At 37.8% G+C, this 14489-nt stretch overlaps 1 protein-coding gene across 1 annotated transcript in view; it reads right to left on the reverse strand.

Annotated features, from left to right (window-relative positions):
- Positions 1-2032: 2032 nt before the first annotated feature.
- atp10a (ATPase phospholipid transporting 10A) overlaps positions 2033-14489 on the reverse strand; it is a 56513-nt gene continuing 44056 nt past the window's right edge. Inside the window, exons 16-21 of the mRNA XM_077198422.1 lie at positions 12003-12128; positions 10897-11097; positions 10241-10321; positions 9278-9382; positions 7308-7495; positions 2033-6481 (exon numbers count right to left, since the gene is read on the reverse strand). Of these exons, the coding sequence (XP_077054537.1) occupies positions 5746-6481; positions 7308-7495; positions 9278-9382; positions 10241-10321; positions 10897-11097; positions 12003-12128 (1437 nt within the window). The 3' untranslated portion in view covers positions 2033-5745. The remainder of the gene's footprint in view (positions 6482-7307; positions 7496-9277; positions 9383-10240; positions 10322-10896; positions 11098-12002; positions 12129-14489) is intronic.

The raw sequence follows: 14489 nt of genomic DNA on the forward strand, positions 1-14489 counted from the left end.
AAGTTGTTCCCTTGTAGGGAATTTCTTTACGACCTTTTGTTCAAGCAGGCCTTTGAACATGTAATTTGATTGGGTGTTTAACAAAATAATCTTCAAGATTCTTATAATACTAATGCTTCACAAAGTTAGCAAAATGTGATGTAAATTAACAAATGGTGGACAAAAGGTTGGAGTTTATAGAGACTAAACATGCTACACATATGATTTTGATTAACCCTAATGTATGCAAGTCTGAAACATTAATCCAAGAATTTAAAAGAGAGAACGGATACATAGGCCAAACCACATAAAAGTAAAATTATGAGATGGGAAAATTAGATACATGTTTATACTAGAGGTGGTTTACTACACATGGAATTGCGCGAAAATATAACGATATTCGAAAAAGCTATTTTATGATCCCAACCCAACTTTGAGAGTAGATTAACGGCAATATTTTTTTTTTTAATCGGCCGATAAGAGTGTCACTAACGCAGCAGGTTAACGCCGACAACGGCCCACCACTAGTTTATACATTTCTCAAGTGGTTATATATATATAGAATATATAGGATTAAAAGGGTTCATTTCGCCTTCTCAGCAAGAATTAAGTGAGAGTCACAACTCTCTGCAAATTCCTTTTGAGGTCGTAAAAAGTCTTATCAGTCTTAATATGTCCTGTAACAGGACACCGGGTTCTGCTCATGTTAGCTTCATTTGGGATGTTAGTTTTGGGGACGTTTCATAGACCTTTGTTGGGTGAGTGAGTTTGCTGGATTATTCATTAAATATAATGAATAATTTGTGTCTGATTGGTCCAGATGCTACATCTGCGTTTATTGGTTTAATTTTTTCGTACAAAATTTTGAGTTAGGCTACATCTATTCAATTATGTGTACACTGTAAAATATTATATGAGCAATACGCTGACAACATGTTTTTACATTGATTTAAATCGTCAAAATAAGTTAAGCAATTTTCAACTAAGTTATACAAGAATTCAACTAATTTAAGTCAGTTTAATGCAATTCATCCAAGTTGATTGTACTTAAGGCAGCAAATTTTTATTTATTTATTTCAGTGTAGTGAGCAAATCCAAACACATCCAATGTTCATTCTATTTAAATGAAATGCATACACAAGGCTAAATTAATTCAAGATTTGTCAATTAATTGACTATCTGTGTTTTGGAAAAAATGAAATGTATTAAAAGCACTTATCTATAAATACAAACAACTTTGATTAACTTTGTCTAAGATTAATAAAAAAATAAATGTAAAAGTTTAAACCAAAATTCACTTTTTAAAATTTCTTTAAGAATTTCTTAGACAACAGTGGTGGCTGATATTAATTAATTGTGCTGGGGGAAAAAACACACAAACCCAAACAAAAGCCTTGATAAGCTGGATGAACATCAGGTATCAACCCAGCTATTATGTAACACCAGTAAAAGACATTAAAAAAAATACAAAACACCATCATGCCTTTGGGTGACCAAGCACTTATTGAGCTGACAGATGCCTCCACCCACTGCTATTGTGTATATTATTCCAGAGAGAAATGTCTCCAGCTGTGCCCTGAGGTGAGTGCATCCACTCAGCTGTCATGTGCAATAGCCATTCAAAAGATCCTATTGAGAGGGAGCAATTACAATGTGCTGGAATACTTGTGCCATCCTGTAGAGTTGAGAAAAGGGAAGTCTCTGAGGTGCATTACAGGGATAGTCATGGCTTAGAGGAATCGCTCAACCAAAAATAATAAAAACCCCATCATCATTTACCCTCATATCGTTATAAACTCATGACTTATTTTGCAGAATCGAGCACCAAAAAAAGATCAACTGACATGGACAAATCTGCCTTGACACGCCATTTGAACGAATGAATGCACATACACAAGACCAATACTTTTCTGGGAATAATGACTTTAAGTTTAGACTGTTCCTCAAACAAAGGCTCAATAAGACTTTGAATATAGCACAAGTCATACAGACCTCTTTGATGACGCTTTTGAAGTGTTCAAGGAAGAGAATAAAACCGAATGAGAGCACAAGAAACATTGGCTTACCATTTATTTAAGTTTTATGACAAAGAGTTGTTCTTGTCAAAGAGACAAACACGGAACGAGTGAACAATTTAACAAACCCCCCCCCCCCAACATGTAACAGAAACACTTGAAACAGGTGTTTTTATAAAGGGCTGTCAATGTAATGAGTCTAAACTGAGAACATGCTGAACCTTTGTGTGACTTTAACAAAAACCAAATACAGTACAATGAGCCAGAAACAGTCATGGCAGTGACGACAGTGACAAAAGTCTTGCTGAGTATTAAAAAGTCCACCCGTTGGTTACATGTGTGCTATGACAAACTCTGAAGGATGGCATTACTCCTGGTGTTTTGCCCTGAAGTTAGGGAAGCCTCTGGAATGCAACTGTGAATGGATTATATTACAGCATGTGATGCTTGGCCAAGAACTTGACAGACCTGAAACCTGGGATCCAAGTACTGGCACATTCCAAATCTAAAAAAAAACACCAAAACAGAGTGTGGACAAAAAAACAAAAACGAACCCCCCACCCCACCCAGCAACAGCATAATCTCTGAAATTCCTTAAAAACCAAGTGTTTTTCTTTTATTAAACTGCATTATTTAAAAGAACTCCAAATAACTTTACATATACTGCACATATATAAAATTCACTATGTATTGCCGTCTACATGTGTGTTCTCCAGTGTTAAGGCACATAACATATATTCCACATCGTATAAAACCGTTTTTCTCACATATACTAAAGCACTTCAGCACATACAAAAAAGTTGCTATTATCAGACTATGAAAATAAAGTCCAGGATGCTATAAACATTACAATTTTGACGAGACAAAAAAAATATTGCTCAAAGCAAGAAATGCTGAAACTGAGCAGTGCAGAAAAAAAACTGAGGGGACAAAGTACTTGAGTGCTTCATATTAGCTTTTTAGGGTTTTACTATCGTATGCAGACACAGTCAGTCATTTTCTCCCGATCACAGCCAGCTTAATACTGCATCGCCCACTTTATATACAACCCTAGGTTTTTGCGTTCAAGAATCAGAAGAAAGCACAATTGGAGGAGCTCGCAAAATAGAACACCCTTGTTTTTTGGTCCGAGCACATTCTGCTCGCACCATTCATTGTGTAATGAGCACAATAGATCTCATAATCCTCCTGGTAGGCTGTTCATAAATCAGCAGTTATGATAGTGACTGCCCAAATGAGATCTCGAACGAACAGATTGGTGAGGCCTTGAGGTTATACGAGCACAGCATGACAAATCATCTCATAAAAACTATTTTAGCATCTCTCTAGGGGACTCTATGATACGCCACACCCCTGACATTTTGCAGAATCGTGGAATATTCTATTGCGGAACAAAAGTATAACCAGTCATGTGCTCGCCTGATCCGTCCATTACACATATTGCAGCTTTAAAATAACGAGTCACAGCCTATATCATTAGTTCCCTTTGGAATAGACTGATCAAAACGGAATGTTTTCATGAACATGTGCTTGCGGTTCCTGAGGGGGAGCGTGTCACGAATGCATACAATACATGGAGCTTCCTGTAATGAAACAATAGGACCAGTTTGGATACAGTATCTGGGGCCGTTAGGGCACAAAGACACATATAGGATTAATTCCACCATAAAAGACAATCCTGTCATCATTCACTCACTCTTATATGGTTCCAAACCCATTATGACTTACTTTCTTCTGTGGAATCCATGCAGTGTGTGGTCCAATGTTGTTTTGGACACCATTGACTTTTATTGGATGGACAAAAAGTAAAAAAAAAACAAACAAAAGAAAACAGTAAATCAAGTTTGGAACAAAATGAGGATGAATAATTGATGACAGAATTTGCAATTTTGGCTGAAATTTAATAGAGGAGCAGCAACCCTGAGCCGATTAAATGGCTAAATGATAAATCGATCAGCAAGAGCTTCCGGTTACAGTACAAAAACTCCAGCAGTCATGTGCTTCTTGCATCTTTGGTCAAGGATCTTGTAAAGAGTAAACAGCAGAAAAATACAATCATAGCAGAAGATGCATATATGAACCGATAAGGCCGAAAATGACAAAAGCAAACAGTAAAGTGGCATTATCAGCACGTCCTTCTGTTCGCACATGCACTGAATCATATCTTCTAAGGCCGTCTGCCAAGATCCTTTGCTGTCAATAAACACTAAGTAGCTTTATGCATCGGCCTCTATTTCCTAAAGCACTCTGCACTATGACTGAATGAATATAACTATATATAAAAAAGGCAAAACTGATATCCTATTCTGCAGGAATGTGTACAAAAACAAAAAGCAGCAGCAAAAAAAATAAAAATTAACAAAAAGACAAAAACAAATACTTGAGCCGGAACCTTCCACAAGCAATTTATATGCATGTTCAACTGTGCTAGACTAGAAGACAGTTCCTATACAAAGCAATGTTTGAGTCCTTTAAGTCTGTGATGATGCTTGTGTGCGAGCAAACATTTTAACGTTGCGTAGATGTCTAAGAGCTCCAATAATGGAATGCAATAGAATAAAATGTGTTATGCATTGTCCGTCTAACAGCAAAAACAAAATCTCAACAAGTGTAGTGTGAATCTGCATTCGTCAAATCCCCTGTGTGACTTGACAGTGCTGAGCAAGTTTAAGGAATTTCACTAACACTTTGCAAAAAGGGTACATAAATCATGTAATAATACTTGAACTAATAGTTTATTCAACATGAACTATTGGTGAATGAACCAATCAAGAACTAATTAAGCGCTAGCATGAGCTACGACTGGAATCAGAGGGAGTCGTGTGAATAATGCCCAGCTTCACTACATTTTTGAACAAGTTTGATAGTTAATGCATTGGATTGGCTGTATAAGTATTTAAATTGGCAAAAAAACTAATCTGACTTTAATAAATATGTTTTAATTACATTTTTAAATGGGATTATTCAAGTAAATGAAAAGTGTACCAGATATAAATGTGAAGCAAATGTTTTGAAGGCATCATGATGACTTTAAAATCATGCATGATTAATTTATTAAGAGTCAGAGTAAAAAAAAAGCTGAGTTCTTTGTAATAGAAATCACCTGATTTCAGAAAGTGTTAAAACATTAACTAACATACTACAACACGGTTGTTAAGGCTGTTATTATTGCAAATGACTCCAGTCCAGCCACAGCTAAGCACATTTCTAGTTTTTTAATTAGATCATACCTTTATTTAAAAGTAAGCATTAGTTGAGGTATTAGTAAATGACGTCTCATGTGCACTTTTGGCAAAGTATTAGCGGAATTTCTGTAGCTACTGACAGTGAAAGGTACCGTGAATTTCTAGGACTGGGATGGGGAAATACGAGCGTAGTGCTATCAGCAGTGTCTGATGGTAGAAGAGGAAGGTTCTTTAAAGTGCGCCAGAACATCCAGGTTCAAATAAACAGACAAAGGAATGTGTCTGGACTGCTTCTGCCTCGAGAAACAAACCCTTCGCTTTTGAGATGGTTTACAAAGAAAAATAATTGGAAAAACTAAGACCATCCAGTTTGCATATGCTGGCCACTCTCTCTCTCTCTCTTTCTCTCAAAAAAAAAACAAAAAAAAAACAAAAAAACTTTATACATCTAATATATATATATTTATGTAGTACCAACCTATATCTTCATAAAATAATCATGAATATATAATAACATTTCTTAAAGCTAACGTGCAAATTTGAATCAGCGTAACGGGTAGAAAGCATCATAGAAATGTTGTTTTGAGTGAATGTTCTTGTAGGCAGCTAGATGACTGGGTGTGATCCACATCCCCGGCCCGTTTCAGTAGGGATTTTTGGTTTGAATGCTCCTCATCATCTAGCTTTTGTCCCAAAAAACAACTTCTGGGTGGCGACATGACCTGCATAGTCTCGGTTTGAGAAAGCAACGGAGTGGAGGTGAGCAACCCGATCTGACAGAGGTCTATTGGGCTCAGCGGGACCTCCAAGCCCGTGCTATCCAAAATAGTCCTGGAGCCGGGAGTGTCTTTGGAGTAAGGCAAAGTGCCTGTATTGGGACTCGAAGGTTTATTCACGCAGTGTAAGTTCTCAGATTGGGGGCCGTCTGAGCCCTGTCTGCAGGACTGAACTTTTTCCTGCATTCTGAAGTTGAGTGTGATATGGTTGTCAGAGTTCTTTGAGCTTAATGGTGTGTCCGGCATCTCCATGCTCTTTGATGGGATGGGGCTGGCTATGGCTTTCTCCTTCTGTTTGGTGGCACTCATGTGAGCTTGCTTTACCCTGGGCCCAAAATCTTTCTGGAAAGGCCTGCAGGGAGGGAAAAATGGGGCCCGGGGGGCAAACAGTGACCCGAGCGAACCCAGCTTCATCTGGCTCTGACTCAGGAAGAGCCTGCGCATGTCCACTGGCAGTTTGTCCAGGTGTCTTCCCACGTGGACAGGGTTTGGGAATAAAGTTCCCTGACAAGCTCTATAACAGTATCTGAGAAATGAACACAGTAAAGAGTTAGCAAAGAAAAAAACCGCAAAACTGTGATTAGAAATTGTGGTAACAGTATACAGTAACAAAGCACTTTTTTCAAGAAAAAAAAAATCACTTAGTGTGACTTATAAGCTGTTTAACTCATGGGGACCAAAAAATGTCACCACAAAAACATTTTTTACATTTTTTCTCTGTTTACTGAGACACAAACAAAGATGTTTTACAGGTCTTATGGGGACTTTCCATAGAAATAATGATATTTATACTGTACAAACTTTATATTCTATCCCCTAATCCTAACTGATGTATTTTAACAACGTGATCTAAAGAGTATTTGTATGCATTTCATATTGACAGTATGAGTTTCCTCTCATATTGTCATTTTTGGTCACATTTAGATTAGGGTCCAACTAGCTATTAACTACGACTTTTTCCTCAAACTCCTAATTCCTGCTTGTTAATAGTTAGTCAGGTAGTTTTTGAGTTAAAGCATTGGGAAGGATTAAGGATGTAGAATACGGACATGCAGAATAAGGCATTAATATGTGCATTTTAAGTACTAATAAACAGCCAATATCCTAGTAGTATGCATGCTAATAACTACTTAATTAGTTAATTGTGAAAATTGGATCCTAGGCTAACAAATGTTACCATATGATTTTTAAACTATTAAATGTAATAGAAATGCGTAATATTGTATCTGTCACTGGCATAAACTTCCCTCATCTTAACAAGAACATGGAATTAAACTTAAATAAATGGTTAGGTCAAATAATTTGAATTAGGCCAAATAGTTACAACAGGGCATGATCACGTTTAGAAATACCTGGGAAGAAGAGCGGTAACAGGTGTGACAACACACATCAGGTAGAATGTAGGATCTACCAGCAGCTTCTGCATGGTCCAGTACGTGTTGGAGGGAGAGAAACAGGTTGGGCAGGAGGCGTTGTAGCACAGCGCCACAGTAAAGAAGAGAGCTATACTGAAGCCAATCGATACCCAGTTCATCCATGTCTGTGAAATAATTAAAGACAATCAAGGCAGAGTTAACCAGGAGTTGCTAAATTGCCCGAATTAGATATTGTACCATGACTCAGAATGAGAACAAAATGAAAACGCTTCATGCATTATTCACATTGTTATTAGTGAGAATTAAAAAAACCAAGAACACTGGATCAAATGAGTTTCTGGTTATTTCTATGATGTGATTCAGTCCTTACGCTATGTACAGCAGAAAATGGAAAACCTAATGTCAAAATTCAACCATTCTCTGGTGAGCATGTAGTTTGCACTTGGTGTAGCAAGAGTAAAGCTTGTTGTTTGAATCCTAAAATACATAAAATTGTGGAACTGAAAAGGGTTGTGCACAAAAATGTACGTGCAACAACCTCCTGATTTGTACTTGGCCTCCACACTGACCTCACCTTAAATGACCTAAAAGGAGTCTCACTCGCTCTCTATAGTACATGTGTTCATTTTCCCAGGCAGCATGTGGAACGATGAACCTGCCAGCCCAACTATCGGAAACGTTTACTCTCTACTTGAGCCATTTACTGTGAAGAACGGCCTCTTTCACACCAGAAGCCATCATCACGTCCGGAAAGACAGTGAGGCTGCAGAGGATATTTTTCACGCACCGAAACTTGTCAGCTGAAAATTTACAGTGCCGGTGTAATGGAAAAAGCTCTAATCCAATTCACCCTCATAAATCTAAAACAGCGACTCATGAATAGAGGGGAAAAATAGTGGAGAAGCAGGTACGGGCTGCACATACATAAATGTAGTTCGCAGTACACCAGAGGACATGCATCGGTAAAATCAACTATTAGCTTTGGCCACCCTGTGCGTGTGGGCCATGTATACGCCACCGTGATAAGCGAGAGAGACGAGCACATTGGCCTGGACTCAGGCGTCCTGCATGGGCTGTCAGGCTGATGTATGGCCCCTGATGGCGCGCTATCTCCCGGTTCAAACCAATCATGGAGGCTCCCTGCATAAAATGTCTCTGGCCGTGTCAGCATCATCCTGGTCTTCCTCGCTACAGTGTTAGGCCATATTTCATACTTGGAGAAATTAAGGAAATGCTTGCTTTCTCTTCCCCCTCATATACATGTGTGGGATGGGTTTCTGATTTCAGTGAAGCTAAAGCACTTTATCATTTTCAAAGGTCAGGTGGATCGTACACAAGACGTACATATATATATTCATGCATATTGCGGCACCCTAATGGATTGTTTTAGAGGAAGTTTAAGCAATAGTGATGTAGCAGAACAAAGTAAGTTTCAGGGTTGCTGCTGTCATTAGAGTTTAAGATCTTTCAAAGACCAGAACAAATATAATTAATACTGTATGTCATAAAATAAAAAAACACATTCGACAAGGCCAGCAAACATAGTGAAAAACGATTTTAAAGTATTTGCTTTACCGAGTAAGTTAATGAAAGAATAATGTTTCTTTACCTAAATGCATGCAAAATGCCACGCAGGGACATCCATTTCTAACTGATTGCGTATACAAACAGCTCAGTCGATTCATTGAAATGGATTAATGGACTGAAATTGATCTGATTGACAACAGACTTCTTTTCTCCCATCAGCATTTTTGCAAATTACATTTAGTATTAGAAACAGAATAAACAGGCTTAACCAGAAATCCTCAAAGCACACAACTGCCTTTACACTGCCAAAACGGTGTACAGAAGAACCATGAAGACTGAGTGAGTTTGGCTCTGAGTTTTAGCCACTACATCGAAACATCCTGTTACATTTTGCATTTGATAAAACAAGACTTACTCACCCAGGTTTTGGTTTCGATTCCCAAGTGCAGCAAAATGGTGAAGAGTGCCAAGGTGGTGATGGGAGTTCCCCACGTAAACAAATCCACATCAGAGTTAACGTAAGCCTGCAAAAATATGACACTCAGACACTGTTGCTTACTTATAGATTTGATTTGAAGTATTTTAACATCACACTCTGCAAAAATCCTATTCTTAATTTGTATTTTTGTATCAAGTTGCAGTTTGTTTTTTTAAACAGGTCTGTTTTTTTAAAAATATTTTTTATGTTCAGATATTCATAAAACTAAATATTCTGGGGGCAACGAAATTGTCAAAATGAACAAAAAAAGATGGTGGTGGCAGGCGACTTTTTTTATAAAACACTGCCGGGAAAAGAGTTAAAATCTTATGTGTTGCTTCAAATAAGCTTTTCTTGTTTTAAGGATTTTTTTAATCAATATTTTTACTGGAATACAAGTAGTTAAGAAGTCATTTAGAAGTCATTTTTGCAGTGCACTTAAAACTTTAAAAACTGTACTAGAATGGTAACACTCAAAGCTTTATGTACAATGCATTAAAGCAGTATTCATAATGTATGTTATAATGCATTATATCTTTTCATAAATAATTGTAACCAAAATTAAAATGCATTAGAATATTTGCAGATTACATCTGAAAATAGTTGCTTGCCATGTGTTTTAAAGCATTATCATTTCTAAAGGTGTAACAATGGATTACAATGTATCATAACTGTGATTACAATTATTTATGAGAACATACAATGCATTAAAAGGTGCATTGCAAGGAATAATTAATGCTTTGAAAATACTTTCATAATGCATTATAAATAATGGCTTTAGTGTTACCGAATGTTCCATTAAGATCAGACGGCCTTCATCTCAAGCAAGGCATACTTGAGCAGCCAAGTCATGGATTTGGCATGGACATTTCTGCAAATGCACTAAAAATCAAATCAAACTTACAAAGTAGGGGATGAAAAAACAGATGAGACTTTGGTAAAAGGCATCAATCATGTTCATCCAGAACATGTAGGGTTTATATTCCTGTAAAAGAAATTGAGACAATCAGGGGCAGGCAAAAACTATTCCACGATTCCAGACGAGCCCAGTTTTATTATAATGTCATTAGATGGTTCCACTAATGGAGTCATAGAATGTGAAGAAATGGTTTGTGAATAAATCAAAATAAAAGGAAGACCTCTGCAGAGGCATATTGTTAGCAAAGCAGAGGCAACCACAGCAGTTTAATTATCCCAGGTTGCACAATTTCAGCACTCTCAGGAAGATTAGTGGTTTTTATAAAATGTTTGCTCTTGCTAGTGCTGTTTTCCCCCTCATGAAACCCAGCACGGAATAAAAGACCCATTTTGAAACGGGTCAGCAAAAAACAATCAAAGCAATATCTGTGGCAACCGTTGCATGGGACAATATACTTCATCTGCTTATAGAGGATCTGCTGATGCTGCAAACTTGGGGCAACTCATGTGTGAATACATGTGGCAAAACGCTGTTCATGGGTTTTATTTACCATTTACATTACACTTTCAATAGTCTTTTCCATCTCAATTATAATTCGATTTACGCTATTCACAGACGGTGTAATTATGCCCTGGCGGTACCTCTGAGTTCTGTCCATTCATGTAGAGCTGCGGCAACTCCTGCAGGGTTTCTGCTGACACATCTTTGTCCAGGATGCCCGTGATGAGCTGAGGGAAGGCGGAGAACATCAGGTTGAAGAAGATCAGATACCACTGATCAACCATGGCTGACCCAGAGAACCCACAGTAGAACTGATACCAGAAGATGAGGGCAACAAACATCTAGAGGGAGAAAGACAATAGAGGGGAAAAAGGATAAGAAAAAAGACACAAAAAAAAAGGTCTACAGTGAGGTCTGCAGCTGTTGCCTCATTACAAGTCATGCATCTTCATTACGTCCGAGACGTTTCTAGGACCTCCCTAAGAATAGATCTTCATTAATCAAAGAGTATACGAAGAACAGACAACAACGTTTAAGAGCTTCTAGCTATAAACTAGTCACGAAACTTCAACCTGTTAAACTGGATGCATTATCACATGACTCTCTGGAATACTCTATTCTAATTGGTCAATCCTAAAGTCAATTTATTTAGTATAATGGCTGAAGTACAGGTTATGGATGTTTACAGATACTAATTTCAATGCATAAAAACATTTTAGTGCTAATTGAATTATTTACGTTTTAAAAATGAAGGCCAATTCATTAAACCAAATACACAAAATATCGCTGTTTAATCATTAAATGTAAAATGATTACACAGCGATATTTTAAGGCATCAAGATGTTCAGTTGAACTTCATGAAGTGTGATTAGGGCTGAATGCTATAGGGGGAATTTTACAGTATCCATGAACACCCTGTAAACTAATTTCTTCCTTCCATATCACTTGTATCACTAATTTTCCATCTCACAATAAAACTATTTCCAACATAAAATCAGCATTTCATTCATATTTATGTATTCATTTGGTAATTAGCCATGTAATAAACAGGATAATATACAGCGAGCCGATCATTATCGCAAAAAAAAAAACCTCAGGATGATACAAGACTCATCACCAATTTTGCAATAATGATTAGCTTCTATATTATCCCTGCCATATAGTTCTTCAAAGTTCCTTTGCAGTAGATCAACCTATATATTAAAGAAAATTGTAATCATGAAATGAGGAAACTTCAGGGTCTTACAGCGTTTTTGTAGAAAAAGTAGAGGATCATGTTGGCGAGACGAGAGTAACACCAATGGCCATGAACCAAGAGCAGCTTCTGCAGGTATCGAAACCGTGGCAGGGCAAAGTCACTGGCCATTACCGCCTATGAACACAATATGAACAGAACAGTTAAAGGCAGTAAATGTGGGCACAATATAAATGTCGTCAAACCTTTATTAACAATGTCAAATACTCTGAAAGGTAGAATAGCTTTTTAAAAAATGAGAGTATATTTTTAGAATTACTACAAAGTGGGGATTTTTTTTCCCTATGCTTCTGTTACATGTTGTCCCAATGAGTTCAAGTGTTCAAACATATTCATATAAAATGGATTTTGATGACATCTGCCTTAAGGCCCAAAAGATCCATCATGTGAGGCACAAAAATTGTGGCAAGGTATCCATGTACATTCAGAAGACTAAAAGATTAACAACAGCCTTTTGACAAAACACTAGTAAGGACATTTTTGCATAAAAGAACTATGAAAAAAGCCTTCCTGTCTGTGGAATCTGGTGAAAACGATCCCACGTCCATCACCCATCTATTCTTTATGATACGTTTACGACAGCTGCACGCGTCAGGCAGTTAACATGTCATCCATCAGCGTGAAGAATACTGCCTTGTCGTCTCTAATAGCATTTGGGTATTTTAATCAGTTACAATAGGCCTGACAGCACCATCAGCAATGTTCGCCACCCTCACTGTCGTTCTCTCAACATCAAGAAAGCATGAAATGGGTATAAAAAGCAGGTGAGATTAGTTATTACCCTGCTGTGTTTGGTACATTGTCAACGGGACAGTCACAAACAGATTCTCATTAGGTTTGTTTATAGTGAATGCTGGCCTCAAAGAGATCTCAGATAAGAAGAGCGCTTTGGCACACAGCGGAGAGTGGCGCCTCATTGCGTCCAGATCTTTCTCTGAATTAATTAATGAGACAGATGAGCTCATGGCGCTTCCTGTCTCTCTTCTCACCTCAGAAGATTCTGTACGCTTGCCACTGAGAACGGGGCAGAGGGGGGTGGGTAAGTGTTTTGTGGGCAACATTGAGATTTTCTGAGAAACCAGAATGAGATTTGCGGATCCCAGAGACGAACAAGTGGATATAAATGAAGCGCTGATGCAGCCATATGCTTCAAGTCACCTAAAAGTCAGACTGCTGCCACTGCAATACAGTGCATTTAGGTTAACTGCCGTTAAGAAAAGGATTGGGTCAATATATCAGTGGAAGAGTCCATTTAAAAAAAAGGTTGTACAAGGCAGTGATTGTCTACCGGTTCTGCTTCAGGACCCAGATTTTAAATCAAGTGGGAAGTTAATACACTACTATTAACTCGAGGAAAATATCCTAAAATAAAGCTTGGAAACGGATGAACTTTATACTTCACATTCTTGCTGAACTCTTTATCAACTAGCATTTTATAGCACACACTAATATATATATATATATATATATATATATATATATATATATATATATAAAAAATGTACAAAACTACATACCGTTCAAAACTTTAAGGTCAATTAAATTCAATTTATCAAAAGATCCTGAAAGAAATGCCTCACAATTTTCACAAAAATAGCAGCACAAAGAAGCAGGTCTTAAGAAATGTCTTATTCTGAAGTGGGAATACATTACATTTTAAAATATATTAAAGCTGCAGTCGGCAAGTCTGGCAGATTGAGTGGACTTAGGCAAAATTTTGAACGTTTACAACTCTCATGTCCCTCCCCCACTATCAACGAATACCCTCCCACTAAGTTCGTGCTCGTCAGTGCGTGCAACAGATTTTCTGTGAACGCGCCCGTCTCATCAGCATCCATCAACACCATGGAGTATTTGGAGCTAGTCAGATAGCACATACAATAACAGTAGCTTTACTACTGTTCTTACTCTCGTAAGAAAGATAGAGTAGCATTGATTCTTACAAAAAACCGAACTTTATCCCTTCGTCTGGACATGTTTATCCACCTACGTTCACACTGATTTCAGTGCAAACAAAGCTAACGAACCTGCCCAACAAGTGCTAACGTTAGCTATCCATACCAACACATTTGGGCAAACATACTTAGATTACTAATTTAACACTAAGAAATAAAGTAACTGGTTGATGAAGCACAATTACCTGTCGAGAAGAAATGTTGCAAGCTCTGCATCCAGCTTGAACCCAATTAAATCACGTAAATCTCTCCACCTTTCAAATGCCGATCCGATGTTGATCCTGGTTTATTTACGGGCACGGTCGTTTTCTTTCTTTACTTCTTTCGTTCTCTTTTTCCTGTGTTGTTTTTGTCCTCCTAGCTCTTGAGGTTAACCGAGGAATTGGAATCTTTTCCGCCATCACTCTTCCTTACTGCGCGAACTTCAGGCGTGTGCATGTGATTGTAACGTGCGCGAAGGGTGGCGTGTGCACGACATGTGATTGACAGTCAGATCTCTCACCCCCCTGCGCTGATTGGACCC

Source organism: Siphateles boraxobius, unplaced genomic scaffold (genome assembly GCF_051911475.1).
Source record: "Siphateles boraxobius isolate OS27281-9 unplaced genomic scaffold, OSU_SipBor_1 41, whole genome shotgun sequence".
NCBI lineage: Eukaryota > Metazoa > Chordata > Actinopteri > Cypriniformes > Leuciscidae > Siphateles > Siphateles boraxobius.